The sequence below is a fragment of the Phoenix dactylifera genome, chromosome 8, assembly GCF_009389715.1.
Source record: "Phoenix dactylifera cultivar Barhee BC4 chromosome 8, palm_55x_up_171113_PBpolish2nd_filt_p, whole genome shotgun sequence".
In the NCBI taxonomy this organism is placed as follows: domain Eukaryota; kingdom Viridiplantae; phylum Streptophyta; class Magnoliopsida; order Arecales; family Arecaceae; genus Phoenix; species Phoenix dactylifera.
Window position 1 is genome coordinate 14,347,233 of NC_052399.1, and position 27,374 is coordinate 14,374,606.

Here is a 27,374-nt window from a genome sequence, read left to right on the forward strand (position 1 = left end):
GCCTAAGAATATGCCTTTTGGTGGAGTTAAAGCCTAGAACCAGGGAACGTGGATACCACCTCGTGCCGTGTTGAGAGTTGAATATGGGTGAGAAACTCCCCCACCTAAGCAACCCCTGACCTTAGATGAGGACTGAAAGACAGTTGGGAGCAAACTCCCCCACCTACCCCTAACCTTATGTGAGGACCGAAGACAATTAAGAGCAAGGTTCGCTATGTCGGTAGACTCTATACCGGTATATCATACTATTACAATATCGATGCATACAGTATGAGACCGATTTGGCATACTGAGTATCGGTATATCTTCTATATTGTGTATCAGTCTGTACAAATCGGTACCAAACCGTTACGGCAAATCTTGATTAGAAATGTTGTGTACAGCTAGGAGTCTTCATGTCTAGTTCAGCTGCCTGCCACCCCTTGAGCCTGCAAACTTCACCAACCATAAAAAGTTTTATGAAAAGAGACCGACCCTAGTCCCATATTCTACTTCAGTTCGGCGTCCCTTTCCAAGCGTTTGTGGCGTGAAATACAATTAGTAGGTCCTTAGGTCCAATTAGCTTGCGGAAGCGGAAATTTTATCGAACACAGAGGCTTCGTTTGCTCATACTTAAAGCCAAAGCAATTGGCATTATCCAATAGCTTTAGATGCTTCTCTCATTGCCCCTTCTCCCTTTGAACCAACCTGAAAGCTCAGTTCCTCGTGATTCTTGAAAGCAATGAGGAATGAAGCCATATCTAAACCATCCTTGGCTTATAAATTGGCGGTCCCACCATGAGATAAGAGGATAGAAGGCCAGCTGGTGCTGTCCTGATAGGACATAACCAGCAAAGCTCATGGAACCATGAAGAGTTTTAGCAACATTCATACTACCAACAAATCAAGCTAAATGGATACAAAATAGACTCCAGAGAGTAAACACATATATATATTCTCATGAAGCTTGGCATTAAAGGATAGCAAACATTACAAAGTATATCAGACATATACGCAAAACCCATGTTCAAAGAGCATCATACAACTACATTTCCCTCTCTCAGGAAAAGAAATAAAATAATAAAAGAACAAAAGGAACTCCACTCACCCTACTTTTTCTTTCCAACTGCTGTATACCTGGCCATGGAGCTGGCACTGGAATATGTGACTTTGTCCAGCTTTGCAAGCCATGATTTCTACCACACTCACATCATTGAGTGGCTGACCTACCACCCTTCCCTGCCCCATCCACCTTGCCCTACAGGGAAGGGGATGAGTTCCCACAGGGGAAAAAAAAGGGAAAAGAAGGAAAGGAAAAGCCCAAAAAAACCCAGGGCTTTGGAAGGCAGACTATATCCCTGGCCTGCTTCCACAAGACATGCCAAAGCAACCAACAAAACATAGAGCACCAGGGGATCCCTCCCGCCTGGCATGATCAAACATTCACATGACACCATACGCAGCCTTTCTCTTGCACCACTGGTCTTCTTCTATGTGACCTTAGATTGGCTTCATCGCCGTGAATTATCGCGGCCGGACTTAACACCACCAGTCGACTTCATTCGAGCAGCATCCATCTACCAAACAAATCATGCTGCGTCAGAACATTGTTAAGCAAAAAGATTTGAAAGCCAGTGATTCAATTCAAATAACTGCAAAACTACCAATTTTTGTGTTCCTTGCTAGTTTCTAGCCCCAGAATAAAGTGATGAGTTCTTGGTGCCAGAATCTAGATGCTTTATGAACATAAGGGTTTTTGTTTACCATTTTTTTATAGCACTAAAGATTGGAATATATGTCAAATATTGATGCAGAATGGATAGGTTACACTAGATAATAAGAAAATATCAAAGTTCCATCCTGTTACAACCAACAAATAGTAGTTAAAATTGGAAGCAAAGTGTTCCTTTGATTTTGTGCTAAGATTAGAAAGACTTAGTTACCTTTGATTTTGTGCTAACTTGGTCATAGTGAAACAAGAGCATCACCAGCATTCCTGACTCGAAGTTCCACACTCCTCAGGTCACGAAGATGCTGTAAAATCTCTTGAAGGAGATCCATTCCCTTATCTCCTTTCTTCAAGGAGCTGATACAATGCTTGAGAAATTCTCTATCTGCCTCGAGAGCTTGTAACCTCTCATAGACATTGTCAACCTCCTCTGCAATTGCAAGCCTCATATGCTCTTTTGCAAGATTGGGAGCATTATCAGCTGAAGCAAGCTCAGTGCATTGCCCATCTTCATTTTCCATACTAATTGCATCGAAGAGTGGAAGAAGTCTCTTTCCTCTACAACCAGTGCTCCTCTGCTCACACTGATGCTCTTCCTTTGTATCCAAATCATCCGAGAAACCATTCACAACATCGTCTACATCATCGCCTAGAGATTCATATTTCCCATTTGGTGCATGCCCATTTTCTTCTGAGAGATGCTCCATAGCTTTTACATTATCAGAGTCTTCGTCATCCAATGTAAAAAGTTTCTCCTCCAATGCCTTGAGCTGCTCTAGTATGGAGAGCCTCTCTTCTTCAAAATCAGCCAAGGATTCATCAAGCGTAATTAGATGCTTTGCAGTGTCGTCATCTGTCCCTGAATTCAAAACAGCATCAGTGGGAGTGTTTTGATTGCTTTCGTTAAGGCTGTAGGAGCACTCGTCCCCTTCATGGAAATCAAATGAGAGGTCGTCACTGTCTTCAGCACTTGAAGAAGCAGAAGATGTTCCACTCCTACCACTGGCTTTGTTATTCCTTGCCAGCCTTCTCCTCTCCTTGGCTTCATAAAGAAGAACCTTCTTCCGATAGATCTCCAGCTCCTTCTCTAAATCTTGTTTCTCCTTCTCCCTCTTCATCATCAATTCATTCAGAAGCTGCAAAGCTTCCTGATCATATTCTGATTGTTCGTCCATCATCCTTTGATACTGCAATGCCTCCATCTGCATTGCAGCTTTCTCTTCTTGAAGCCTAGTTATCATCGCCATGGTTTGGTTAGCAGCTATGGCGGAAGCACTCCTCTCTTCCTCTAATTCAGCATATAATGCACTCAGGGCCTTGCGTTCTGCTTTCAGAGCAGCTTTAAGGCGATCTATAGTCAATGGTTCACTTCCTTCAATTTCACTGGCAACGCTTCCATCTACAGACTCGGTGCCAGATTCTCTCCTTTCAAACATGAACCTCTTATGCAAACCATGAATACCTTCAATATAAGTTGGTGTCTCCGGTGTTCTCTCCTCTTCAGCCTCATTAAACTCCCCAGATACAGAAAGGCGGTCTCCACTTTGTGCAATGGTAGCCACCGGTTCAGTTTCAGTTGCTGTGGTTTCAAACAAGAAAATGCAATCAGGACCAAGATATTATAAAGATCTAGGAAGATGAAGCTTTCAGTTACCTTGGTCTTTATTGATGGCTTCTTTGTAACTTTTCGAGCATTGATCTTCTACACCCACACCCACAGACAGAGAAATGGGTTCATGAAAATGGGCCTGATCAATATGTTCTTCATCACATATCTCACTTCCTATCGATACCTCACAATTAGCCTCTGTTTCAACCACCTTAGTGTCTTCTTCGGAAGCTGTATTATTAAATAAAATGCATGTTTCAGAAGATTATGGTGGCCAAATTAAAAAGACCAACTATACTATCTCATGAAAACAAAGTTAACTATCTTTGCTAAATTGCTAAGAATGAACAATTTACCTTGCGGTCCAGCAATATCCTCAACAGCTACTGGTTCTTCCACTTCAACATCAACATTGTCTTGCAGGCTCGCTGGAGTAGGAATTTCTTGAGAAACAGCACATTGCTGATGATCAGATGAACAATCCCCTTCAGGCTCTGCACCAGTTGGCACAGAAGAACACATTTCAACAACATCAGCCTTTTCCATAATTGAAGCCAATGCCAATTTCTCTTCTGGAGCGCTGCTGCTTTCAAGAGCCCTGTCATCTATCTCAACTTGATCATTCCCAACCTCTCTTTTATCTTCTTCGCCGATCTTAGACAAAACAGAGCCCTTGGTCATGGTCATGGAATCGATCAATTCCACTGGAAGGAACCGCACCTCGCCCAATATGTTCCCCGGACCCGGAGTCAGGACCTGCAAAGAAGCATCTTCCACCAAAGGGCGTGTCTCAAAGAACTGAATTAGAGCCTCACCTTCTAGCTCTGGCTCCGCCTCTGGCTCAGAAACAAGAGCGCCCAAATCATCCTTCTTCTGCTCCCTCTCCTCAGCTGTACCGCCGTCATCACGCAACGTCATCTTCTCCTCTTCCACCGCTTCTTGATCAAAGATCGCAACTTTATCCCTTTCTCGATCAAAGTTCGCACCTTCATCGGTCCTTTCGCAGTCCTCTGCTATCTCCGCCACCAAATTCCCCTTCTGGGCATACTCCAGAACCCCCCAAGAAGAAGGCTTCAGGAGCAAATACGGCGAGTAGAAGCCGCTCTCCAGGACGACATCGCAGCAAGAGCACCTCAGATCCTTCTCCCCCTCCTCGCTCCTCTTCATCCAGGACAGCAGCGCCACCGTCCGGTCCGCCTCCGCCGGCCGCGACGAGGAGCAGTCCTCGCACATGTCGCTGACCTGGGCGAGCCGCCGATGCTTGGAGCAGTATCCCAGTCGGGAGACTTCGGCGGCGTGGGCGTCGCATAGAAGGTCGCTGTAGGCGCTCCGGCCGCGGCCGGGCTCGAAAAGGTGGTCGACCCGCGAGCAAAACAGGCAGGGGGGCTTCAGGCCGAAGAATTCGGCAAACTTGGCGATCAGATAAGCGAACAAACCGTTAAGAAGGAGGAGGGCGATTATGATCCACTCCAGAAGGGTGTACACCAGAATCACCGCCATCCTGTGGGTGTTCCTCTGAAGCATGGTTGCAAACTTGTTAGCAGCCATGGACCCCTTTCTTTCTTTGATCTTGGGGGGTTCGATCAGATTGGATAGCAATTGGAATTAGGATGGGATGAGCTTTTTGATATTATCTACAGGGAAATGGATATAGAGGATAAAGGGGGAGGGAGGGTCTTTTAATGGAGAACTGGAGATGGGAATAGAGGAGGAGAAAAGGGGGAGAAGTATGCCAATGAAGACCAGGAGGTGTTCGACTTTAGTGAGGGAATGGTAGAGTCTGGAAGGTGGCGGTGGTGGCGGTATGGGAGGAGGGGGCGAGAGAGAGAGAAAAGGGGAAAGTTTTCTCTCGTCAAGAGAGGAGAAAGAGGAGGGTGGGTACGAGGACCCAAGGGAAAATAAAAGGGTCGTGTCGAGAGAGAGAGAGAGAGAGGGAATAAGAATGGATTGCTTACCACCGTGGAAATGTTTTATTTTGTCTAATTATGTTTATTTTTGGTAAAGATGGGCTTACCGTACACTTAAATGTTTATAAGTTTTCGATGATTTGTACCCATAAAATTTAAAAAATAACATTGAATGACTTTACAAGTAGCGTGGGACCCACGGACTAATACATGGAATTGGAAACTGCCTCCATGGGCGTGTCGTACCGAGGGACTATCATCCAATTCTAATTAAAGGACTAATCGTGTGGTTAAACCAAGAACAAGGAAAAGGATATGAAAGAAGTCAAGAAGATGATGGTGCGGAGTTTAAGAGATCAGGAGAACTGTTCTTTTCAAAATAAAGCAGCACTAAACTGTTAAAAACCCTTACCAATCTTTTGGCAGCATATTTGGCTGAGGTAGTTGGAATATGAAATAGTAATGAAAATGAGTGTTACCACTCGTTCCTAATCATTTAATTAGTTGGATAGACTATCATTTTAATTAAAATAATAATTATTTTAATTCTTAAAAATAATTTTATTTTAATTTAATTTTGATTTTCATCAGATCATTTTAATTTTTATTTAAATTTCAATTTTAATCGCGAACCAAACATACTCTAAGTGTAAATAGTTTATTTTTTTTAAATATCTATTCATGATGTTTCCTGTCGTCCAATCAGTTGGTTTTTCAGTTGCTACCATATTCACCGGGCTTCTCAATCTTATTTACCTTCTGAAAATTTATTAAATTGTTAGTTATCTTAGTACACTTTAGAATATTATCCAAAATTGTGATTATCTTTTCCAATCTCTATCTTTATAAAGCAAACCCTTTGATTGAAAGGCTAGTATTCACAGTAGCAAGTGTTCGGCGCAAGGTAGTACGATGCTTGCCTCTCATTCAACGTCAAATGCTTCAAGGAACAGAAATTCTCCTGCTAGGTTGGTGTCTAGGATGATAATCTATCTATTAAAGAGCAGCAGAAATATACTTTATGCATAACTATTCACCTCTTTAAGCACATTGCAACTGTGATTTCATGGATATATTCCTTCTTCAACATGTCTTCCTTGGTTGGCATTAGGCATGCATGCAAAACGCATTGGCGAAGCATGGAATGCACAATCAACATAAGGCTAAGTTAATAGATAAATAAAATTACGCATGACGGAAAAATTGCTACAAGTTCACATGAAGGGTGCGAATGGTCATGACCAGAAGCATGAGAGAGAGATTTTGGACGATTGAGATAATTTCTTAGCATGATATGGACATAGTGATTTAGATACAATGTATTCCATTTTTATTGCTGTTTTAGCAAACTAGATATATATATACAATAGCACTATTGGCCATCGTTGGCTCAAATTAATTATGCCAAACCACACCCCATACAATGTTGGACCAAACCAAACGGTGTCGAGTCGAGTGCAAAACAACTTAAAACTTTGAGTTGAAGCATTCATGCTAAAATGGGTCTGCTCGGAATGAACCAAACTAGCTCGCATCTTCCATGAATTGAACCTGCGCCAAGCAACCTATATGCATGGATCTCAACCAACAGCTCTTGCCGCCATTAATAGTTTTCTTGGCATGTCTCCCAAACTTGGCTCACTTAGAGCTCCATCAAACCATATGGATCGACAAACCGAAAAACTTTTTGCTCCCAAGGGAGTACAAGAAATACTGAAGAAAAAAGGAAGGAAAAGAAGACGAGAAACTGAAAGGAAATATAGCTACTGAACAAAAAAAAAAGAAGGAAACTTCTTATGACACATCGAAGACTAGGCGGAGTGGAATGGACGTTCCATCCGATATAAATACCAGTGCTTCACCGACTGATTGTTAGGATCCATATATATCACCGAGTTGGTGCACCAGCTTTTGGACTGCTCTGGGGGGAAGGAGCTCGTCATGGAGTTTGGAAGACAATTTAGCTTGCAATGTATAAAATTACGAGGAATTGCACTGGAGCTATCAACAAGGAGGGAGCTGTTAACTGGAACTCGCTATGATGGTGGATGGAGGCAGTTGGTCTGCATAAAATCCGAGCACTGTGGGATACCTCATGAGTCCTTCTCATCCAACTTTTGCTTTCTTTCGACTGCCCTACAGCTCGGGAAAGCTCTTTACTTTGGCCACACGAACCCTAAATTACACAGCAGCCATCAATGCCGAACTCTTACTGTGTGTCCCTTGAATCATAGCCCAAAGGTGACCCACCCAAAAGAAAGGAACATGCTTGCATAAAACTTTGCTTGGTATGCCATCTAAATGACCGGAGGATATCATGGCAGTGTGTTCTATTTTTGGTCTGAGAAATATATATAAAAAAAGAAGCAAAAGAGAAATATGACAAATGATATACAAAGTCAGAAACATCTTTGCCGTGTATTTGCCTTAAGATTTAATATAATTTTTATGTAGACTTGGACATGGCTGAGGTTCTCCAGGAGAATTCCGCGAGGCATCCAAGGAACCGACAGCAGCCGAAAGCGAACGGGGGCGACCCACCACAAAAGGTGTAAAGAAATAGAGGTATATATGAAACGAGGGAAGCCTGTTAAATTTTTCTTTTGATGACGTCTATTAGTATGGAAATAACATAAAGATGGTGGGACTAGAAAAATCGCAATCATAAAAAAGAGGGAAGAATTGGTAAGCGTTGAAGGTTGCGAAAATTGGGCTTGAGGCAAATTGGACTTGCCACTTGGGATTGTTGAAGTGATCAATTTTTTTTCTTTTTATTTTTATTTTTTACATATCGGTGGATTGTTAAAATGGAACATGTCTCAGTTTTGTTGGGTTTAGGATTGTATAATTAAAAATGACAAATATATATATAGGATGCAACCGTGGGCAGGCCCAACCATTTTCAACTAATTTGACCCGAGGAATCCTAAATGGACTCCTTATACAACCACTTGTTGGGTCGTGCGTTATATGATTTAAGAAAGAATTATTTCTTGTACTAACATATAAAATGATAGGTGCAAAAATCTAGGATCGTATCTAAAATAATTAGCCGAAATGTATTATTTGAATTTCTCGGCTCTAGATGAGTACTAAGATCTTTCCGGCGCACAACTAATATAAAACTAAATATGCATCTACAATAATCCTCACATATTTTTCCCATTTAAGTTTGGGCATTCTCATTAAGCTAATGAGCTAAATTCAAACCAATCACAAATATCATAAATCTAATCACAACTATTACAGATCCAATCATAGATACCGCGATGGACATGGGGTCAGCTCCAGAAGGGTTATATCCGTTAAACAATATGAGCCATGAGTTGAGTCCACTCTGATATTACTTGTAATAACTTATAATCTCGTTTAAAATGGCTAACCAGAAGATGTTATTTAAATTCTAGAACATAAATAATATGGGACTAAATATGCACTCTGATTTTGATTTTCCTTGAAAAATAACTACTGTAATCCATTGAAGATGATCTTGTAGTAACTTATGTCTAGTTATTTCTCCTTAGGAAATTTAATTAGGTCTTTTTGTCCTAACATACGAGTTCTAAATTTTTTTGTGTTGAAGCCATGCGATGGTCCATCTTTCGATTAAGCTAAGGAAGCCCAATAACATTGGAAGGAAGGAGTATTTGATGGTGATACCATCCAAATATTGTAAATTATAAAAAGATATTAAAAGGAAGAGTGGGGAGGCAGGGTTTCATCTCTGGGAAGAAGAGATTGTTGCATCATGTTCCAATATAAGTTAAATAACTCGCCAATGCTTCGTTTTCATTTTTTGTCATTTTAAATTTCTGGAGAACCAACCATTGAAGTCCACCTTTTCCACTATACCCACACCCACACGACCCTACTTGTCATCCAATCAAGTTCTTTGGTGGTGTACTCGGCCCAAACACGATTTAAGTTGAGCAAACCTGGGCTTGCTCTGTGGCTCAATTTTGTTATGGCTTGACCTAGTTTGGGCCTTCAGTTGGTCTGGTCCCATTAGCCGGTCTCGTCTCGAGAGATTTAGCTTCAGCTTCCAAGCATAGTTCAATTCCCGACCCTTCTCTCTCTCAACTTATTATTGAGATAGACTAATTATTGTTTTTGATTTTCCTTGACAGACTAACGCATAGAATAAATAGCTTTGTTTGCACCCCAAAGGTACGGTAATCCATTGAAGAAAATCAGGTTGCAGCTTATATCTGGTTATTTCTCTTTAGGAAATTGAATTAGGACTTATTGTCCTAAAGTACATAGATAGAGGAACAAAGCCAGCACCAAGTGCTCTAGCTATATGCCAATGTAGATTTATGCTGTAGGTATAGCTTGAGATAGACCTTGATATTGAAGAAAACCCTGGCTTGTACTTAGACAAACTGTAGCTCAAGATTGGCCTTGTCGAAGAAAAATTTGGCTTGTTCTTAGCCAAATTCCTCAGAAGAAATTATTTTTTATACCACATGGTCATGCATGCCACCAATCACAGCATTGAGACATGTGCGCTCAGAAAAATAAGTGATTGTGATTGGCGATGTGCATGCTGTGTAGGGAATACTCTCTCCTAATATTTTACCATTCCTACATTCAGGCCACTCCTCACGGGCACCAATTGCAACCTTCTATAGCTGGGCTTCCAAGCAGGGCATTGGTGGCGTACTTGGCCCAAACTTAATTGTGCTTAGCAAACCTGGGCTCACTCTGTGGCTCAAATTGCTGAAGCCCAGCTAGGCCCTATTAAAGACTGTCCCAAGTCACGTAGAACAAAACAAACCTACTCAAAGTAATGAAGTATCTCCACAAATGAATTGAAATGTCCCTCATGCATAACATCTCGTACCACGAGAAAGTCACGAATAATGTGTCTTTTATATCTCGTTCTTCCTCATTTTTATACTATCAGCAAATAGATGTTAGAAAATTTTGAATGAGCCATTTTAAATATCACTTATACTTAAATTTGAATAAAAAAAACTTCTGTTCGGTTTCCAAAGAAAATTTTCTACTCAGTTCCAAAAGGTCCATAATACCGGGATAATAAACTTGATGCTATTACGCAGGTGCACCACTCGATGCACTCACCGCGAGAGCATGGATAGTGACGGGTGTCCTCATTTAAAAATTCCTATCCGGGGAGAAACCGCCAATACCGGACTTTCTTTTTTGTTCCTTCCGGATGAAAATGGACGAACGGCAGGGATTGCGACATCTTCGCCGACTGTGCGATCATTGACGTCCATTGGAAGTTCGCATACACCAAGCTCTCCTACCCTAACCCAACGCCATGAATCGATTAAATGAAGAAAACGAGTAAATGGTGAACGGCTATTTGGATCAAAATCTATCCACATGAGAAAAAGGGACATCTGACTTTATTATGTGAAAAGCAGTTTAAAAATATTTTATCATATCGAAAATTTGGGAAGATGAAAAATGTCGTGTTTTATAAAAAAAACCCGGGGATGCCGATTTCTCAGATTTCCCCTCCTCGACTTTGTTTTAGAATATTTTCTCTATTATAGAAAAATGTGTCACGTTGCCTGATCCAATGGCGAGTGCGCCGTATCGTGCACTCGCGCTGCTGCATTAAATTTTCATCTTAATTTCTTATTGCATCATATCCTACGCACTTGGGAAGCTCAAAGGGATAGGGTATTCCTATTGAATAGTGCAACAGACGAGCTTGTCACGCCGCCAGCGCATGCTTTGCCCACACATGCCATCAAGATAAGATTAACCAACCCAAAGATTAATTAATGCGGGCAAAGTTAATTAGAAGCCGGACCAGATTCCAGACCCCTCGGTTTCCCCTCCAACGTCCAACTCCCTCTCATCACCCTATAAATGCAGCCGTATAACCCTTTCAGAGAGTACACCATAACCAATACGGAGTCATCTCCCTGCTCGATCCTCACTCGCCTTTCTCTCTGACTTTTTCCTCGAAAAAAGAGAGAAAAGAATCCTTCCTTTGTTGACCAAAATGGGCGACAGAAAGGAAGGGATCGCGAAAGCTGAGGCTGAGAACACGACCGCCCTAGCCGCCTCCTACGACAGCCGAATCCGTCCCCTCCTCGACACCATCGACCGCCTGCGCCACCTCAAGGTGATGCAGGAGGGCATCGAGCTCCCCAGCATCGTCGTCGTCGGGGATCAGTCGAGCGGCAAATCTAGCGTCCTTGAGTCCCTCGCCGGCATCAATCTCCCCCGCGGGCAGGGCATCTGCACCCGGGTCCCCCTTATCATGCGCCTCCAAGGCCACCCTTCCCTTTCCAAGCCTCAACTCCAGCTCGAGTACAAAGACAAGATCATCCCCACATCTGAGGCCGGCATCTCTAACTCCATCAGTTCAGCCACCGCCGAGATTGCCGGCAATGGCAAGGGAATCTCGAATACGCCCCTCACTCTCGTGGTGAAGAAGAGAGGTGTCCCTGACCTCACCATGGTGGACTTGCCCGGGATCACCCGTGTCCCGGTCCATGGACAGCCCGACAACATCTACGAGCAGATATCTGGCATCATAATGGAGTATATCGCTCCAAAGGACAGCATCATCCTCAACGTTTTGTCGGCTACGGTTGACTTCCCGACTTGCGAGTCGATCCGAATGTCGCAGCAAGTGGACCGGACCGGAGAGAGGACCCTGGCCGTCGTCACGAAAGCTGACAAGGCCCCCGAGGGGTTGCTTGAGAAGGTGACCACCGATGATGTCAACATAGGGCTCGGATACGTCTGCGTCCGCAACCGCGTTGGTGATGAGTCCTACGAGCAAGCCCGAGATGCGGAGAAGAGGCTCTTTGAAACGCATCCTCTTCTTTCGAGGATCGACAAGTCCATTGTGGGAATCCCTGTTCTGGCTCAGAGGCTGATGCAGATCCAGGCAGCTAGCATTGCAAAATGTCTGCCTGATATTGTGAAAAAGATCAATGAGAAGCTTAGTCGGAATGCTTTGGAGCTCAAGCAGATGCCCCGGAATCTCTCGAGCATGGCTGATGCCATGAGGGCATTCATGAACATGATAAGCATGGCAAAGGAGTCTCTGAGGAAAATACTCATTAGAGGGGAGTTTGATGAGTTCCCTGATGATATGGTCATGCATGCCACCGCTAGGATGTCGGAAATGCTGTCTAAGTACTCCAAGGAGCTACCTTCCAAGTGCCCGAGTGCTGATGAAAGGTTTCTGATGGAGGAGATTGCCGTTCTTGAAGAAGCTAAGGGAATTGATGGACTTCCGAATTTTCTGCCTCGCTCTGCTTTCCGCACTCTTCTCAGGAGGAAGGTGAAGGAGATTTCTCAGATCCCAAGTGAGTTTATTCGAAAGATGTGGGCTTACATTGAGGATGTTGTGGTTAGGGTGCTGTTGCACCACTCTGAGAACTATCCCCAGCTACAGTCTTTGACTAGAAGGGCAGCAGAGAATCTGGTTGAGAAGATGAGGAACCGATCCTACCAGGTGATGGAAGAGAGCATTGAGATGGAGATGGTCGCCAACTATACTTCGAATGCAGATTACATGAAGACATGGACTGAGCTGATGAACAACCATGATAAGTTCATAAATGCCATCGAGGATCCTACAAAGCCAACAAAGTTGTCACTGGAAGGTTTCGACGAGGTTGAAGTCAGCCATCTCAGGCAGTACGTGGCCATGGCAGAGCAGGCGTTCGACTTGAGGATGAGGATCACCGCATATTGGAGGAGCGTGGTGCTTCGACTGGTGGATAACCTGGCCCTGCATATCCTATACAGCGTGAATTGCTTGGTGGAGAAGGAGATGGAAATGGAACTTGTTGATGAACTGGTGGGTCCACGGATGTCCGGCTTGGAAAGGATGCTGGAGGAATCTCCATCAACTGCCGGGAAGCGCGAACGACTTGGGAAAAGTATCGGCCTGCTGAAGGAAGCAAAGGAGGTTGTTGCCAAGATAATGGATCGTATAGACGCTTATGGCGATTAAGCTTTTTGATCTTGTTTTGTTTTGACATATGGCTGTCCCAGGTTGTTTTGTTCGGAGTCACCGCTTTGCTTGGTCTTTCTTTTTGTGCCTGTGATCAGTCATTTAATAGTAAGAAAAAGCTTAATCTTGCTGTTGGTAATAATTTTCTTTGATGATTGCTGGTTAACTCTATTATTTGGACCTAATCACACTGTAACATCATAAATCCCTGGTCTGCCCGTTGAAACTCGAAAAGGTTATGTTTCCATTAATTGTATTATATGAACCAATCGCCCAGTGGTTACTTTCCAAACAAAAATCAGTCTACTGTCTGTTGGCCGTCTGCATGGACAGTAAAGCTGGCCCGATTCTGGATGGGATCGATCCAACCTAATTAGGATCCTTTGAGTGGTGTTTAGGCACCAGTTTATTTGTTTGTTTTTTCTTTTGAAAAAATAGAAGTTACCGGAATGAAAAGGGGGAGGAATCGGTGGCAGCAGCTAGGATTTTAAGGCATTTTTTTCTAAATACATTTTTTGTTTATTAATTTATTTATCATTTATTTTTTCTTCTTTTCGTGTGTCTGGCCTGATTTGAGTAGTTTTGATAAATTCAAGTGTAGGCTAAAACTTATTTTGGTTTAGAAGTCTAGGCCGGGCTTGGTCTGATGGGCACCAAATGAATGTGCATGAAGCAGTCCATGCACGTATATTCATGTCGCACGAGTCCCACTACTACCATGCGATATAAGTTTCTTGAGCTGCCTATCTTTTAGTCATGCTATAAAGACAAGTTGTACGGAAGGAGTTCTCTCCTAGCTAGGTTTAAAGTTACCCTCACTTGAAAGCTTGCAGTATCTTGTAAAAAGATCAAACAAGGAATGGCTCCTATGGGAGCTAGTGTTGCGACCACAAACATGTGTCGACAAAACAAGTGAATTTCATCATCAGAAAAAAATGCAAGGAGAAACGATGGGTTCTATGTCTAATTAAGGTTACAATATTATGACATCACCGTATATATATAGTGGTATAACAATGCATGGTGTATGACTGTGCATAGCCAGGGGCGGCTCAATGCATTTGGGGGCCTAAGGCGAACTTTCTAAGAGAGGCCTTTTTTTTAAATAATAATAATAATAATAATAAATTTTAATAAGTGCAAAATATTTTAAAAATTTATTTAAAAATAATCCGTCTAGCTTTTTGAGATGCAAAATTGCTAATCAAACTTTTGTACTCAAGATTCATTAAAATACTATTTTCAATCGATAATATAGCTAATCCATTTAATCTTTCTTGTGACATAGTTGACCGCAAATAAGATTTTATCAACTTTAATTTTGAAAAACTTCTTTCAGCAGAAGCAACTGTTACAGGTATTGTTAACAATATTCTGTAAGCAATGCATGCATTTGGAAAAGAATCTGTTTTTTTAATAAAACTTAAAGTATCAATAGGGGTACAAGTTTCTATTTGTAAAATTTCTTTTAAAACGTTTAACTCTGAAAATAGATCAAGACCATCAATATCAGAATATTCACCATGCTTTAAATAGTTTTCAAGATTAAGATAACACCTTTTCAAATTCTCTTCATTCAAAGATTTTAACTTTCTAAAATTAAACAAAAAACCAAAAAAATCTTCATATATGGTGAATTGTTCAAACCTACTTTGAATTGAAGAAATAGCTTGATCTACTACATATAAAATCTTCTATTTCCATTTCATTTGCAATTTCTTTAGATGAATTCAAAGCATTCATAAATCCATTTTCTCTATAACTTTTTAAATAAGAAAGAAGACATTTTAATTGATCTATAGCAACATCAATATGCATGTCTTCAGATTGTAAATTCTTACTAACTGAGTTAACAGCAAACAATATATCGTACCAAATATTCATGCCTAATAAGAATTCAAAATTTTCAATCTCATATGTAGCTAAACATATGGCTTCACTCTTTATTTTAGGATCTTCACTAGTTTCCGCTAATTGAATTAAGGCATCTCTTATTTTAGGAGCTTGATGTTTAATTGCTTTGACACTTTCAATACGACTTTCCCAACGTGTTTGTGATAAAGGTTTAAGAGTTAATGTAGATACATTATCTTGTAAAATTTTCCATCGTTTTGTAGAAGAAGAAAATAAGGTATAAATTCGTTGTATTACTCCAAAAAAAGATATAGCCTTAGGACATGAGTTAGCAGTATCACATAATACTAAATTCAAGTTATGACATCCACATGGTGTGTAAAATGCTCTAGGATTTATATCTAATAATCTTTTTTGTACACCTTGATGTTTTCCTTTCATATTAGATCCATTGTCATACCCTTGTCCTCTTATATCATTAACCTCAAGTTTATGTTTTTCTATTATATTTATAAGTTCATTAAAAAGGCCCTTTCCAGAGGTATCATCTACTTCTAAAAATTCTAAAAAATATTCTTCTACTTTTACTGGACTTGTTGAAGTATCTACACATCTTAAAACTAGGGTCATTTGTTCCTGATGGCTTGCATCAGGAGTGCAATCAAGTATTACAGAAAAGTATTTTGCTTCTTTAATCTTTTTAATTATTATAGCTTTAATTTCAGACGCTAATATTTGAATCAATTCATTTTGAATATTATGACCTAAATAATGATTGTGAATTTCACCATGTTGAATGCGTCGAACATGTTCTTGCATTACTGGATCAAATTCTGCAATCGTTTCAATAAAACTTAGAAAATTTCCGTTATTGCTTTGATAGATCTTTTCATTCTTTCCTCGAAATGCTAAATTATTTTTTGCAAGATTTTTTACAACAGCAATAATTCTCAATAAAACTTTTTTCCAATGATCCTTCTCTTGGTTTATTTGTTCTTGGAGACTTTTATCAATTGTCTTATTTTTTATCAATCTCACTTCTATATCAATCCACCTATTCATGCTAATGATATGCTCATTAGTTGTTTCATGACTTTTAAGCTTGATACCTAGATTTTTCCAATCCCTACTTCCTTCATTGACTAATTGACTCGTGCTAGACTTTGAATCAAATAATTTACAACAAAAACAATATACCCTATCCAAATCCTTTGAATACACTAACCATCTTCTATCATATTTTTCGCCATTAGGTAACTTACGAATATAATGTATAGTAGAAAAGTGTCTATTATTTTCATCCCTAGGAAAATGAAGATCATAATCTCTAATTGGACCTCTTTCTACTAATAGATCTCTCAACTTTGTATCAATATTTTTCCATTGACCAGGATCATATATATTTATAGAAATAGAACTAGTTTCATTAAATTCTACACTATCCTTATTTATCCTATCTTCATCTAATTTCTTATTGTGTTCTTCACTAGATATTGTTTGGTTGTCAATCTCAATTTGTTCCGTTCTTTTTATATCATCTTCTAACTCTATTTCGTTTTGAGTTGAACTTGATGTAGTGTTTTGTTTATTTGTGACAATAAATCTATCTAAAGCACCTTTTTGAGATTGAATGAGTTTTTCGATTTTTCTTTTCTTTTTGAGTTTTTCATACCCACATTCAAATTTTCTATTAGACATTTGAATCCAAAAATAATATTATCAAACCAAACAATTAAGACAATCACTACAAACAAATCAAAATAGAATAGAGTTGAAAATGATAAAACCCGAAATGCCAATAGAAGGGGTGCCGGACTCGACGACGAACTCCAGTCCCAACAAGCGGTGCCGGACTCGACGACGAACTCTGAACTCAAATCCCAACAAGCGGTGCCGAACTCAATTTTAATGGAGACCCTAGACATGAAAAACTATTATCAATTTTTAAGAATAGACATAAAATTTATTTTCAAGAATCCGACAATAAAAATTTTGATAGCATTGAAATATAAATAGTAAAGTGGAAATGGGTGCCGGGCTGCCGGCACAGTTCCGGCAGCCGGCACATTCTGCCCAAAAAATAAATCCCCCGTTCCCCACTCCCCAGACGGCCAGACCCAGACTGCCAGACACCCAGGGGCGGAGCCGCGGAAACAAAGGGGAAAACGGAAAACAGGGGCGGAGCCGCGGAAACAGGGGCGGAGCCGCGGAACGGAAACAGGGGCGGAGCTGGACTGCTGGAGAAGCCAGAAGGAGAAGGAGAACTCACCTGAAATAGGGGCGGAGCCGCGGAACGGAAACAGGGGCGGAGCTGGACTGCGGAGCCGCGGAGGGCCGAGAACGAGAAGGAGACCTGGAGAAGAGACGCCGGCGTCAAGTCTCAAGAACCGATTTATCGAGATTCGAGGAACGGGAAGCCGGGAAGGAAGAGGAAGAACTGTTGAGTGACTTGAGGATTAGGGATTTAAGAACTCAAGGATGAAGAAGAAGACGCCGTCCACTTTGGTTATTTGGGATTTAAGAAGCAAGAAGACGGTGGCGTGCCAGGCGGATGGTTGGATGGAGAAGACGGGCTACCTAGTTGGCTACGCTAGGGCTTGGGCTAGTTGGCTACGCTAGGGCTTGTTGCCGTTGGCCTGGATGCCGGTTGCGGAGGACCGTTGGTCGCTGGCTCGCTGCCCGCTGGTCGCTGGCTCGCTGTCGCTGCCCGCTGGTCGCTGGAGCCTGGAGGAGGAGCTCGCTGGGCGGAGGCCGGAGGCGGAGGCCTTCCTTTGGTCCGAGGCCCTAGGCGACCGCCTCGATCGCCTAGGGCTCGGGCCGGCACTGTGCATAGCCATGCATATCTATATGTAGCTTGCAGAGTGCATTCATCGATCAACAACTATATATGCTTCTCGTGTGTTACGTGAGGCTAACCAGGCAGCTGACTCTATGGCTAATTATGCTCTCAAGGGTGATGCGGCCTGGTCACAAGGGATGGTATTTAATCCGGCGCCCTTAGCGAGTATATTGCAGGGGAACAATGTTCAAGCGGACAACATAAGAATGGAGTGCATGGTGCAAGCTATTGTTATTATCTGTATGACAGGAAATTATGTTGCTGTTTTGGCATTGATAGCTGTTTCTAGCCTGTGGGTGATTGTGGTGTTTTGTGGTTGGTCACAACAAGTTACTGACATAAATGAAAGCATAAACTGGAAGATGATGGATTTGATTGCTTGGAAATGGTTGATGACGGATGGAAAGCTCCCTGGGTACAGTTGCCATGTATATTTGCACATATCTATGTATGTGATTGTATACTATATGTGCATAATGTTTATGTGGATAATTGCCCTGTATTTCTATGTATATCTGTGAACAATATTGTATAACGTGCATATGTTGCCATTTTTTCATGTAATATTGGTTTAATATTACATGCAATATTGGTTTAATATTTCATGTAATATCTTATAGTAGTCAGCTGAATCATTTTATCTAAATATAAATGACAAAAATATTTTTTTGTAGGAAACTCCAAGATGGTTAGAAAGCTATGACCTGATAAGAATCTATATGATTTGTTTGGTTGATGCAATTATATGCAGAGGTTGTTTTGGTCGTTATCAATTGGACTTTCTAAGATGTATTAGAGATTAACAGACACTTGATTTTCTTTTAAGAATTAACTTTTTTTTTGCTCCATTTGTCATCACTTGGCATCTTCACTGGGACATGTAAAAGTACCTAGCTTTATTTGTTATCTTGGTTGCATCTTACAAGCCGTTTAAATTTTCTTGCTGGAATTTTTAGAATGGATAAAGGGAATTGAAGCTATGAGCTAATTTCATAATAATTTGCACTGATGGCTTTGATTTTTTTCCCTCTAGGCTATCCTCTGTTATCATGTTTGCCTGTCTTCCATGTTTCGACTGTATGGTTTCAAGTTTCAACTGTTGTTCTTGAGAGGGGTTTCCTATTTGATGTCTCCACGCTAATTGAATTTTAACCATCTTCTATTTTTTAATAACTGATCTGATGAAGCAATCTTTGAGCAGGCTCTCATTAAATTTCTTTAATACAAAATAAGGTACATCGTCTTGGGATCGGACCCATACTAGTGCCACCTAGTTGTCGTATTGGTACGTCACAAAAGCCTGTTAGAGTACCAAGTATCGATACGCCCTCCATACCATATAATAGTTGCGAACTAGTAAGGTACAATATGTCTTATACCATCTTGTTTGATATGTTATAGCGTATCTTGATTTAAGATACATCAGGTATTTTCTTCATGGACATTTGTGGTCTTCAAAAGAATATGGAGGATAATGGCATCTAAGGTCGGCAGAACTGTCCCGAACTGTTCGTTTCGGAGCGTCCCGAGCTATACCAACAACGCACCGAGACGATTTCGGCAAAAAAATCGAGACGCCATAGCCGGAGGAGAAGGAGAAGAAAAGAGATGAAAAAAAAACGAGCGGGGGAGGGAGGGAGGCCGGTAGTGGATGACGCTGGTGCAGGCGGCAGAGGTCGCGATTTGCCGACTTCATTTAAAAATCGCAAAAAATTTTAGCGGCCGAACAGCTATTTCGAACGAAACAGGGGTCCGACTGCGACCTCCGCCACCTGCACCAGCACGGTTTACGCCACCCTCTGCCGGCCTCCCTCCCTCCCCCTCTCGCTCCCTCTCTTTTTCTCTTTCCTACGGTCTCTTAAGTCGGTACAGGCCTGGCACAGCGTGACGTGGGTCTGTACCGACTCATGCCGCTGGGCAACTGGGTATAGTGCCCGATACCGACATAGTTGACCTTGATAGCATCTCTTTTGCTCTTCCAATTGTTCGGGTGTTGCAATATATCTTTTTCTTACATATGGCATTATTAGTGGTGTAGTTTTTAAGTTTTCTAATCTTTAGAACTTCTTCCGGTGTCATGTTTTGATAATATTTTCTGCATGGCGTTGTTTGAGATGCTAAATATCCAAGAGAGCTGAATGAGATTTTGATGGTTGATTGATGGGCTGCTAGTAAATTATTAGATATTTTTTTTATAAAATATTGGAATGTATAGTCTAATGTCAGCTTCCTCTCTTGCATGCCTGAATAATTTCCTGATAATAGAAGTGCTGCTCAGCAAATATGAGTGCCATCTATTCTGGTCAAAACATGGAAGTATTAACATGGAGCTTTTATGAATGAGAAAGTATATAGTGTATTTCCTGATGCTCATCAGACATGATGCTTGGGAAAATATTAATTACTAATGATTAGATGCATTCAACAACTCATATGAGTTGCATCTGCCTCGATCACTATTAATTACTTGGCCCTCGCCCGAACAGATCTGGCTTTAAAGTTTATCCCTGGTCGCTCTGCGTAAAACCTGCCCATGGGCACTAGGCCCAAGTCTTGATTGATTCCAGATACTTTCTGGGCCGGGCTCAGATCAGGTTCAATTGTTTCGTAAGAAAAAATAAAAAAAAAAAATCAAACCCTGGCCCGACCGAGAAGATACATGCATCTCGCGTCTGGACCCTTTTGTGCTTCGTGGCCTCAAACTTGAGATAGAATTCAGTTTTTTTTTTTCAAGTTGGTTGCTTGAACCGCTTGAGCTGGGCTAGTCCATCGACAATTAAGTGGTTCCCGGTACCTTCCAGGTTGGCTTACCATTATGCTTCGTCTGCAAGTTAGCCGAATAAAGCAATGTCTAAAAAGTTTGCAGGTTGGTGGGTTTCCTCACATATTCCTCAAACTCAGGTGGCCGCATACACTGCCAATCGCGGTTGCTGATTTCTGTGTTGATGCATTAAGATGCGCATTTGATAAATGAGGTTTATAGGAATCGACGGGGTCGCATGTCCCTGTGTCATTGGAAGCGGACGAGTCTCCATACTCCACGTCAGACCTATCACCTTCAGCAACCCGCCCTAGCTCCCGCACAGCTTCAGTTCTCTTTTTTTTTTTTTTTTGCTAAAACAAGTGATTCATATTAGACAGCTTCAGTTCTCTTCCTTGCCCTACTTTTTGAGGAGACCTGAGTCAGCGGTCTCTTCCTTTATATACTTTTTCGGGTACGAGGGCACTGTTTCTTCCTTGCCTCCCAAGTCGGCTGTCTTCTACTTTTTGAGGAGACCTGAGTCAGCGGTCTCTTACTTTATATACTTTTTCGGGTACGAGGGCACTGCTTCTTCCTTGCCTCCCAAGTCGGCCGTCTTGTTCTTTTTCAGGAGACTTGAGTCAGCGGTCTCTTTCTTTATATACTTTTTCGGGTACGAGGACATCCTTCTCTTTCGTTTTTAAAATTTCTTTCGGAAAGCAGTCTCATTTATGATTCCCTCACCTTTTTTTATTTTTCTTCTCCCTTTTTAAAGTTCCCTTCCCATTGGCAACGCCAGTCCGCTTTTTTCATCACTCTTTCACTATAACCAGGGCACGTGCAACCCTCGTGCAAAATACTAGTCACTTATATATATATATATATATATATATATATATATATATATATATATATATATATATATATATATATATCCAACCATCCCCCATGCCTCCATTCCCCATCCAACCGGCTACTGGTCTGCAACGGAGAGAACAGACTCCTTGCTATTCCCTTCACAGTCTTGACCACTCTCCCTCTCGTCCTGCGTTCGCTCTGTAACAAGAGATGGCCAATTGTACCAAAATAGCAGGAGATATGGTGAAAACTGAAGCCAAGAAATCGACTGCCCTCGCCTCTTCCTTCGACGACCACATCCGCCCCATCCTCGACGCCGTTGACCGCCTTCGCCAGCTCAAGGTGATGCAGGAGGGCATCGAGCTCCCGACCATCGTCGTCGTCGGCGACCAATCCAGCGGCAAATCCAGCGTCCTCGAGTCTCTCGCCGGCATCAGCCTCCCTCGTGGCCAGGGAATCTGCACCCGGGTCCCTCTCATCATGCGCCTCCAAGACGATCCTTCCCTTTCCCAGCCTCAGCTGCAGCTCGAGTACAAAGACAAGGCCATCCACACCTCGGAAGACGGCATCGCCGACGCCATCAATTCAGCCACCGACGATATTGCCGGCAGCGGCAAAGGCATATCCAACGCACCGCTCACTCTTGTCGTCAGGAAGAGAGGCGTTCCCGACCTCACTATGGTGGACTTGCCCGGAATCACCCGTGTCCCCGTCCATGGGCAGCCCGACAACATCTACGAGCAGATATCGAACATAATCATGGAGTACATCGCCCCCAAAGCAAGTATCATTCTGAATGTTTTGTCGGCCACCGTGGACTTCCCGACCTGCGAATCGATCCGGATGTCGCAGAGCGTCGACCGGACCGGCGAGCGGACCCTGGCCGTCGTCACCAAAGCCGACAAGGCCCCCGAGGGATTGCTCGAGAAAGTGACCGCCGATGATGTCAACATAGGCCTCGGGTACGTGTGCGTCCGCAACCGCATCGGTGACGAGTCCTACGAGGAGGCCCGAGCCGAGGAGAGGAACCTGTTCAAGAGGCACCCTCTTCTTTCGAGGATCGACAAGTCCATCGTGGGGATCCCTGTTCTGGCTCAGAGGCTGATGCAGATCCAGGCAGCCAGCATTGCAAAAAGCCTGCCCGACATAGTGAAGAAGATCAACGACAAGCTCAGCCAGCACATCTCGGAGCTCGATGAAATGCCCGAAAATCTCCGCAGCATAGGGGACGCCACGAGGGTTTTGCTCCACATGTTAAGCACGTCGAAGGAGTCCCTGAGAAGACTGCTCATCAGAGGGGAGTTTGATGACTTCCCCGATGATGCCAGCATGCATGCCACTGCTCGGATGGCCGAGATGCTCGCCAAATTCTTTAAGGAGCTGCCCTCCGATTGCCCGAGCGCCGACGAAAGATTTCTGATGGAAGAGATTGCTGTTCTGGAGGAGGCTAAGGGGATTAATGGACTCCCCAATTTCCTACCTCGGCACGCTTTCCTCAACCTCCTCAGGAGGAAGGTGAGGGATATATCTCACGCTCCCGGTGAGTTTGTTCGGAAGGTTTGGGCCTACATTGAGGAGGTTGTGATCAGGGTGCTGCTGCACCACTCCGAGAACTATCCCCAGATTCAACCTATGGTTCGAAGGGCAGCACAGAATCTGGTAGGGATTATGAGAAACCAGTCTTGCCATTTTATGAGTGAGGCCATCGAGATGGAAATGGTAGCCGACTACACTTCCTCTCCAGACTACATGAAAAAATGGACGGAGCTGATGGACGGTCGCGATGGCTTCATAGCAGCCATCGAGAATTACTATGGGCCAAACAGCATTGAATTGAAAGGTCTTGGAGTCGTAGAAGTTGGGCATCTGAGACAGTACGCGGCCATGGCGGAGCAGGCGTTCGACATGAGAATGAGAATCCTAGCGTATTGGAAGATCGTGGTGCTTCGGCTTGTGGATTCCCTGGCCCTGCACATCATATACAGCGTAAATTGCTTGGTGGAGAGACATATGGAGAAGGAAATTGTGGACGATCTGGTGGGGCCACGAATGACCGGCTTGGAGAGGATGCTTGAAGAATCTCCAGCAACTGCAGCGAAGCGTGAACGACTCCGGAAGAGTATTGAGCTGATGAAGGAATCCAAGGAGGTCGTGGCAGAGATCATGGATCGTGTAGTGACCACCGTTAACTGACGTTCCTTTTCCTCTTTTTTTTTGCTTCTGATGGTCGGTACTTGGTGGGGGCGTTTGATATTTGGAGTCACCTTTTCGTGTCTTTCCCTTGCTCTGGTCTTTAATACTTGCTATGTATCTGTCAGTGATGGTTTGATGAGTAAAATATAAAATTTAGCTTACTATCGGCGTTTGATCACTGCTGAGTAGTAACTTTTCTTTTGACATATGTTTTAACGTCGCATGGTAGACATATGTTTCAAGTACTTGGTGGGAATCTAGAGGCTGTTATGTGTCTCCGTTCCTTGAACAAGGATGGGCTAAGAAAGCCATGCCAATATGAATGAATATATGCAAGTAGCCAAAAAGCATATGTGAAGTCCCTCGCAAGCCAATCTCTGGATAAAAGATGCATCTCTTAAAGCCTTACTAGTGCTTCCAGCGCGTTCGCCCATAAGCTGATGAATGGAATCCAAAGGTAAGCTAGCTGAAGCAAGATATCTTGTTGCATCATGCTTCACCTTAGCCAACGAAAAGGTCGACTCCGCCGCCTGTTGCGCCCAAGTCTCACCCTGTCTTTGCGCCTGCTTACGCCGACCCGGTTTCTTGGGAGTCACTCGACGATAGCAGCAGAAAAACCATCGGAAAGGGACAGAGAGGGAAGGTCCACCCTTCCGGCCAGGAGATGGTTTAATCCACCATCTACTTATTTATTTTATTATTCCAATCCCTTTTTCGCCTGTGGCCAGATGGCAATAGTGATGGGCATCGGGCCGGGCCTGGGCCACGGACTAAATGGGCCGTGCCTGGCCCGGCTGTTGGGTACCCGGGGACTTGCGGTCCCGATCCCCGGCCCAATCCTCCGATTTGATGTGGCTCGGTTGCCTTGTTGCTTGGGACCGACTTGTGGGTAACGTGGCTCTTCTTGTTGTCTTTGGCCTTCACCAATGCATAGTCCACACAAGGGAAATGGCGAAGGAAATGAATCGATGATGTGGGGAAAACAAACTGAGATTCAATTCCAAGAGGACAACGAATACATGGAATGGTTGGCCAAGGGACGGGAAGTGTCCTTGCCCTATCCTAAGAACAATCTAAGGGGAGTGATATGCTCCTCCTTAGCCCAAGTCTTTCGGCCGAATGACCCCTAAGGGACCTAAGGGATGAAACCCTTTACAAGACTCTAAGTCAAAATGAAATATGATGAAAGATGCCTCCTTCGGCCTTAAGGGCCTCTACTTATAGGCCTAGTGCCTTATTGGCTTCATGCCTTCGGAATTCAAAAAAGGATTGGCCGACTTCATTTGAATTTGAATTCAAATGCATTCGGCCATGTGCTTCATGAGTTGCTTGGCCGGCTTCGGTTTGAATTTGGATTCCAACCTTCTAAGGAAGGTCTTCAAGTTGGTGCTTGCGCCGGTTTGAATGCTCCCTGCTGTTGGGCTGATAGTGTGCTTTTGTGCTTGTTGCCCCTTCACGCGGATCCTTGACTTGACTTGCTGCTGGCCTTCGGTTTGGCAGCCGGATGCATCTTGGCCGCCCATGAATCTGCTCGCCGGATAGCTATGGGAAAGCCTGCAGGCTTCCCCTTCGGTTTTGCCTTGACGCACATGGGATTTGCTTGGGCGGAGCCTGGGGCGCCGCTGCTGGGGCTGCTGCCATGTGGCGCGGCCAGTTATGGCCGCGCGCCTGGTCGGGTGGCTCTGCTGGGCGCGCTGCCATGTGGCCCTGCTCGTGCGCTTGGTTGGGCGCTTCTGCTGGGTGTGCTGCCTTGTGGTCCTGGCTGGGCGTGATGCTGGGCGCCTTGCTTGGCTGTGCTGCCATGTGTCGTGGCTTGCTGTTTTAGGCAGGGCGCACATGTCTTGATGGCTGTATTGCTTGGTCGGGCGCCACTTGGACTTTGGCCAGATCCTTGCTAATTCTGTCGGGCGCACACATGCCATTGGTTGTGCGCTGGCTTGGCCTACCCTTGGCTGACTTGGGCGCAATGTGCGCGGGCTCGTGCCGGGTTGCCTTGCTGGACCCTTTGGCTTGGATTGTGCTCGGCCGCTTGGTTGGCTGACCGGACTGTGGACTTGTTGCGCTCGGGTCTTCTCCTCTTGTGCGCGCGTGCCTAGGTGCGCGCGCACGGGCTAGTGTCCCTGGACATCGGCCATGTCCATGCCCATCATTGGCACGCGTGTGGCAGACTGCTGCGCGTGTGCCGGGTGCTGGCGCGGCATGGCCTGGTGTCCTGGCAGTGCACTGGGCCACTGCGGCTGAGGCGAGGTTCGGCTGGCAGAACCTCGCCAGGACTCTGCTGGCGCGACCAGGTCGGCCTGGCGCTTGGGCGCGGGTCGGCCCGGCTGGAAGTCGGGCGCGCGCATGGGCGCGCGCTGGCTGGACTTGGGCGCGCGCTGCTGGCTGAGCGCGGGCATGCGCAGAGGCGGGCGCGGCAGGCTGGGCGTGGGCGCGCTCGGGCGTACGCGCTGCAAGATGGTCGCGCTCGGGCGCGCGCGCTGCAAGGCGGGTGCGCTCGGGCGCGGGCGCTGCGGAGCTGGTGCGCGCGGGTGCGCGCGCTGCTGGGCCGGTGCGCACGGGCGTGCGCGCTGCAGGGGTGCGCGCGGAGGGCCGCGCGCCTGCTGGGGCCTGTGTGCGCGCGGTTGGCCGCGCGTGGCTGGCATGGGCGCGCCGTGGCTGGCGCGCTGCTGTGAGCGCGCGCAGGGGTCTGCGCGCGGCTGCTGTGGCCGGGGCTGATGTCCAATGTTTGGACAGCATTCCAAACAATGAAGGTTGGCTTCTTGGGTTGACTCGGCCAATTGCTTCAATGCTCGGCTGGTTGATGCTCTTTGGCGCGTAGCTTTCATGGGGTCCATAACATTCCCCCCTTCTTGAAGAGCATCCTTGTCCTCAAGGATGAAGCCCGGGTATCTCCTTTGGATTTCTTCATAATCTTCCCATGTAGCTTCTTCTTGGGGAGTACCATGCCAATGTATTAGCACTTGCCAAACCGGTTTCCGATATTTACCTCTCCTCCATATTCGATAGTTGAGAGCTTCATAGGGTTGGAGAAGTAGTCTTCCTTCTTCATCAAAGGTGGGTAACTCCGGTTGAATGAGGGTAGGATCCCCAACCCTTTCTTTTAACCAAGAGACGTGGAATACCGGATGGAGTAGTGAGGTTGAAGGTAACTCCAAGCGATACGCCACGTTCCCGATTCTTTCAAGAATCTTGAAGGGCCCATAGTACTTCTTTGATAATTTGAAGCTAAACTTCTTTCTAAGGGCTTTTTGCTTCTTTGGATTAATCTTCACATAAACAAATTGACTGGGTTCAAATGTTACCTCTCGATGCTTTTGGTCATAGTATCTCTTCATTCTTTGTTGAGCTTTGGCAAGTTCTCTTTTTGCATTGGCTAAAGCTTCGTCTCTTGCCATCAATTGTTGGTCTACCTCATGTGTTCGAGCGGTGCCTCTTACATAGGATGCCAATGTTGGTGGGGGCCGCCCGTAGACAAGTTGGAAAGGACTTGTGTTGATGGCCGAATGGTGTGATGTGTTGTACCAAAATTCGGCCCATGCAAGGTACTCCTCCCATTTGCTTTGTTGATGGTGGCAAAAGCATCTCAAGTATTGTTCCAATGTTCGGTTGACCACTTCGGTTTGACCATCCGTTTGCGGGTGGTAGGATGAACTTGCTTTGAGTTTGGTTTCTTGTAGAGTGAACATTTCCTTCCAAAAATCACTTAGGA

The 27,374-nt window shown here is 44.2% G+C and overlaps 3 protein-coding genes across 3 annotated transcripts; 2 read left to right on the top strand and 1 right to left on the bottom strand.

The window, feature by feature from the left end:
- Positions 1-895: 895 nt before the first annotated feature.
- LOC103706017 (myosin-binding protein 3-like) lies at positions 896-5,221 on the bottom strand. Its single transcript, XM_008789950.4, has 4 exons — positions 3,674-5,221; positions 3,363-3,548; positions 1,923-3,287; positions 896-1,556 (listed from the first exon to the last, which is right to left on the bottom strand). The coding sequence occupies exons 1-3, from the start codon at positions 4,863-4,865 to the stop codon at positions 1,945-1,947; spliced, it is 2,721 nt and encodes a 906-aa protein (XP_008788172.2). The 5' UTR covers positions 4,866-5,221; the 3' UTR covers positions 896-1,556; positions 1,923-1,944.
- Positions 5,222-11,207: 5,986 nt separating this feature from the next.
- On the top strand, positions 11,208-13,277 carry LOC103700217 (dynamin-related protein 4C). The gene has a single exon (XM_008782177.2). It carries the CDS (start codon positions 11,208-11,210, stop codon positions 13,179-13,181), a length of 1,974 nt encoding a protein of 657 aa, XP_008780399.2. The 3' UTR covers positions 13,182-13,277.
- An 8,310-nt stretch (positions 13,278-21,587) lies between these two features.
- Positions 21,588-23,843, top strand: LOC103699914 (dynamin-related protein 4C-like). Its single transcript, XM_039128987.1, has one exon. The coding sequence runs from the start codon at positions 21,683-21,685 to the stop codon at positions 23,663-23,665; it is 1,983 nt and encodes a 660-aa protein (XP_038984915.1). The 5' UTR covers positions 21,588-21,682; the 3' UTR covers positions 23,666-23,843.
- The last annotated feature ends 3,531 nt before the right edge of the window (positions 23,844-27,374 follow it).

What these genes read in the sequence shown, in the direction of transcription:
- LOC103706017 (XM_008789950.4), bottom strand. Translation starts at nt 4,865, where the DNA reads ATGGCTGCTAACAAGTTTGCAACCATGCTTCAGAGGAACACCCACAGG. An exon ending in GGATATTGCTGGACCGCAAG is followed by an intron (nt 3,549 to 3,673) that starts GTAAATTGTTCA and finishes TTAATAATACAG; the next exon opens with CTTCCGAAGAAGACACTAAG. An exon ending in AGCCATCAATAAAGACCAAG is followed by an intron (nt 3,288 to 3,362) that starts GTAACTGAAAGC and finishes TTGAAACCACAG; the next exon opens with CAACTGAAACTGAACCGGTG.
- LOC103700217 (XM_008782177.2), top strand. Translation starts at nt 11,208, where the DNA reads ATGGGCGACAGAAAGGAAGGGATCGCGAAAGCTGAGGCTGAGAACACG.
- LOC103699914 (XM_039128987.1), top strand. Translation starts at nt 21,683, where the DNA reads ATGGCCAATTGTACCAAAATAGCAGGAGATATGGTGAAAACTGAAGCC.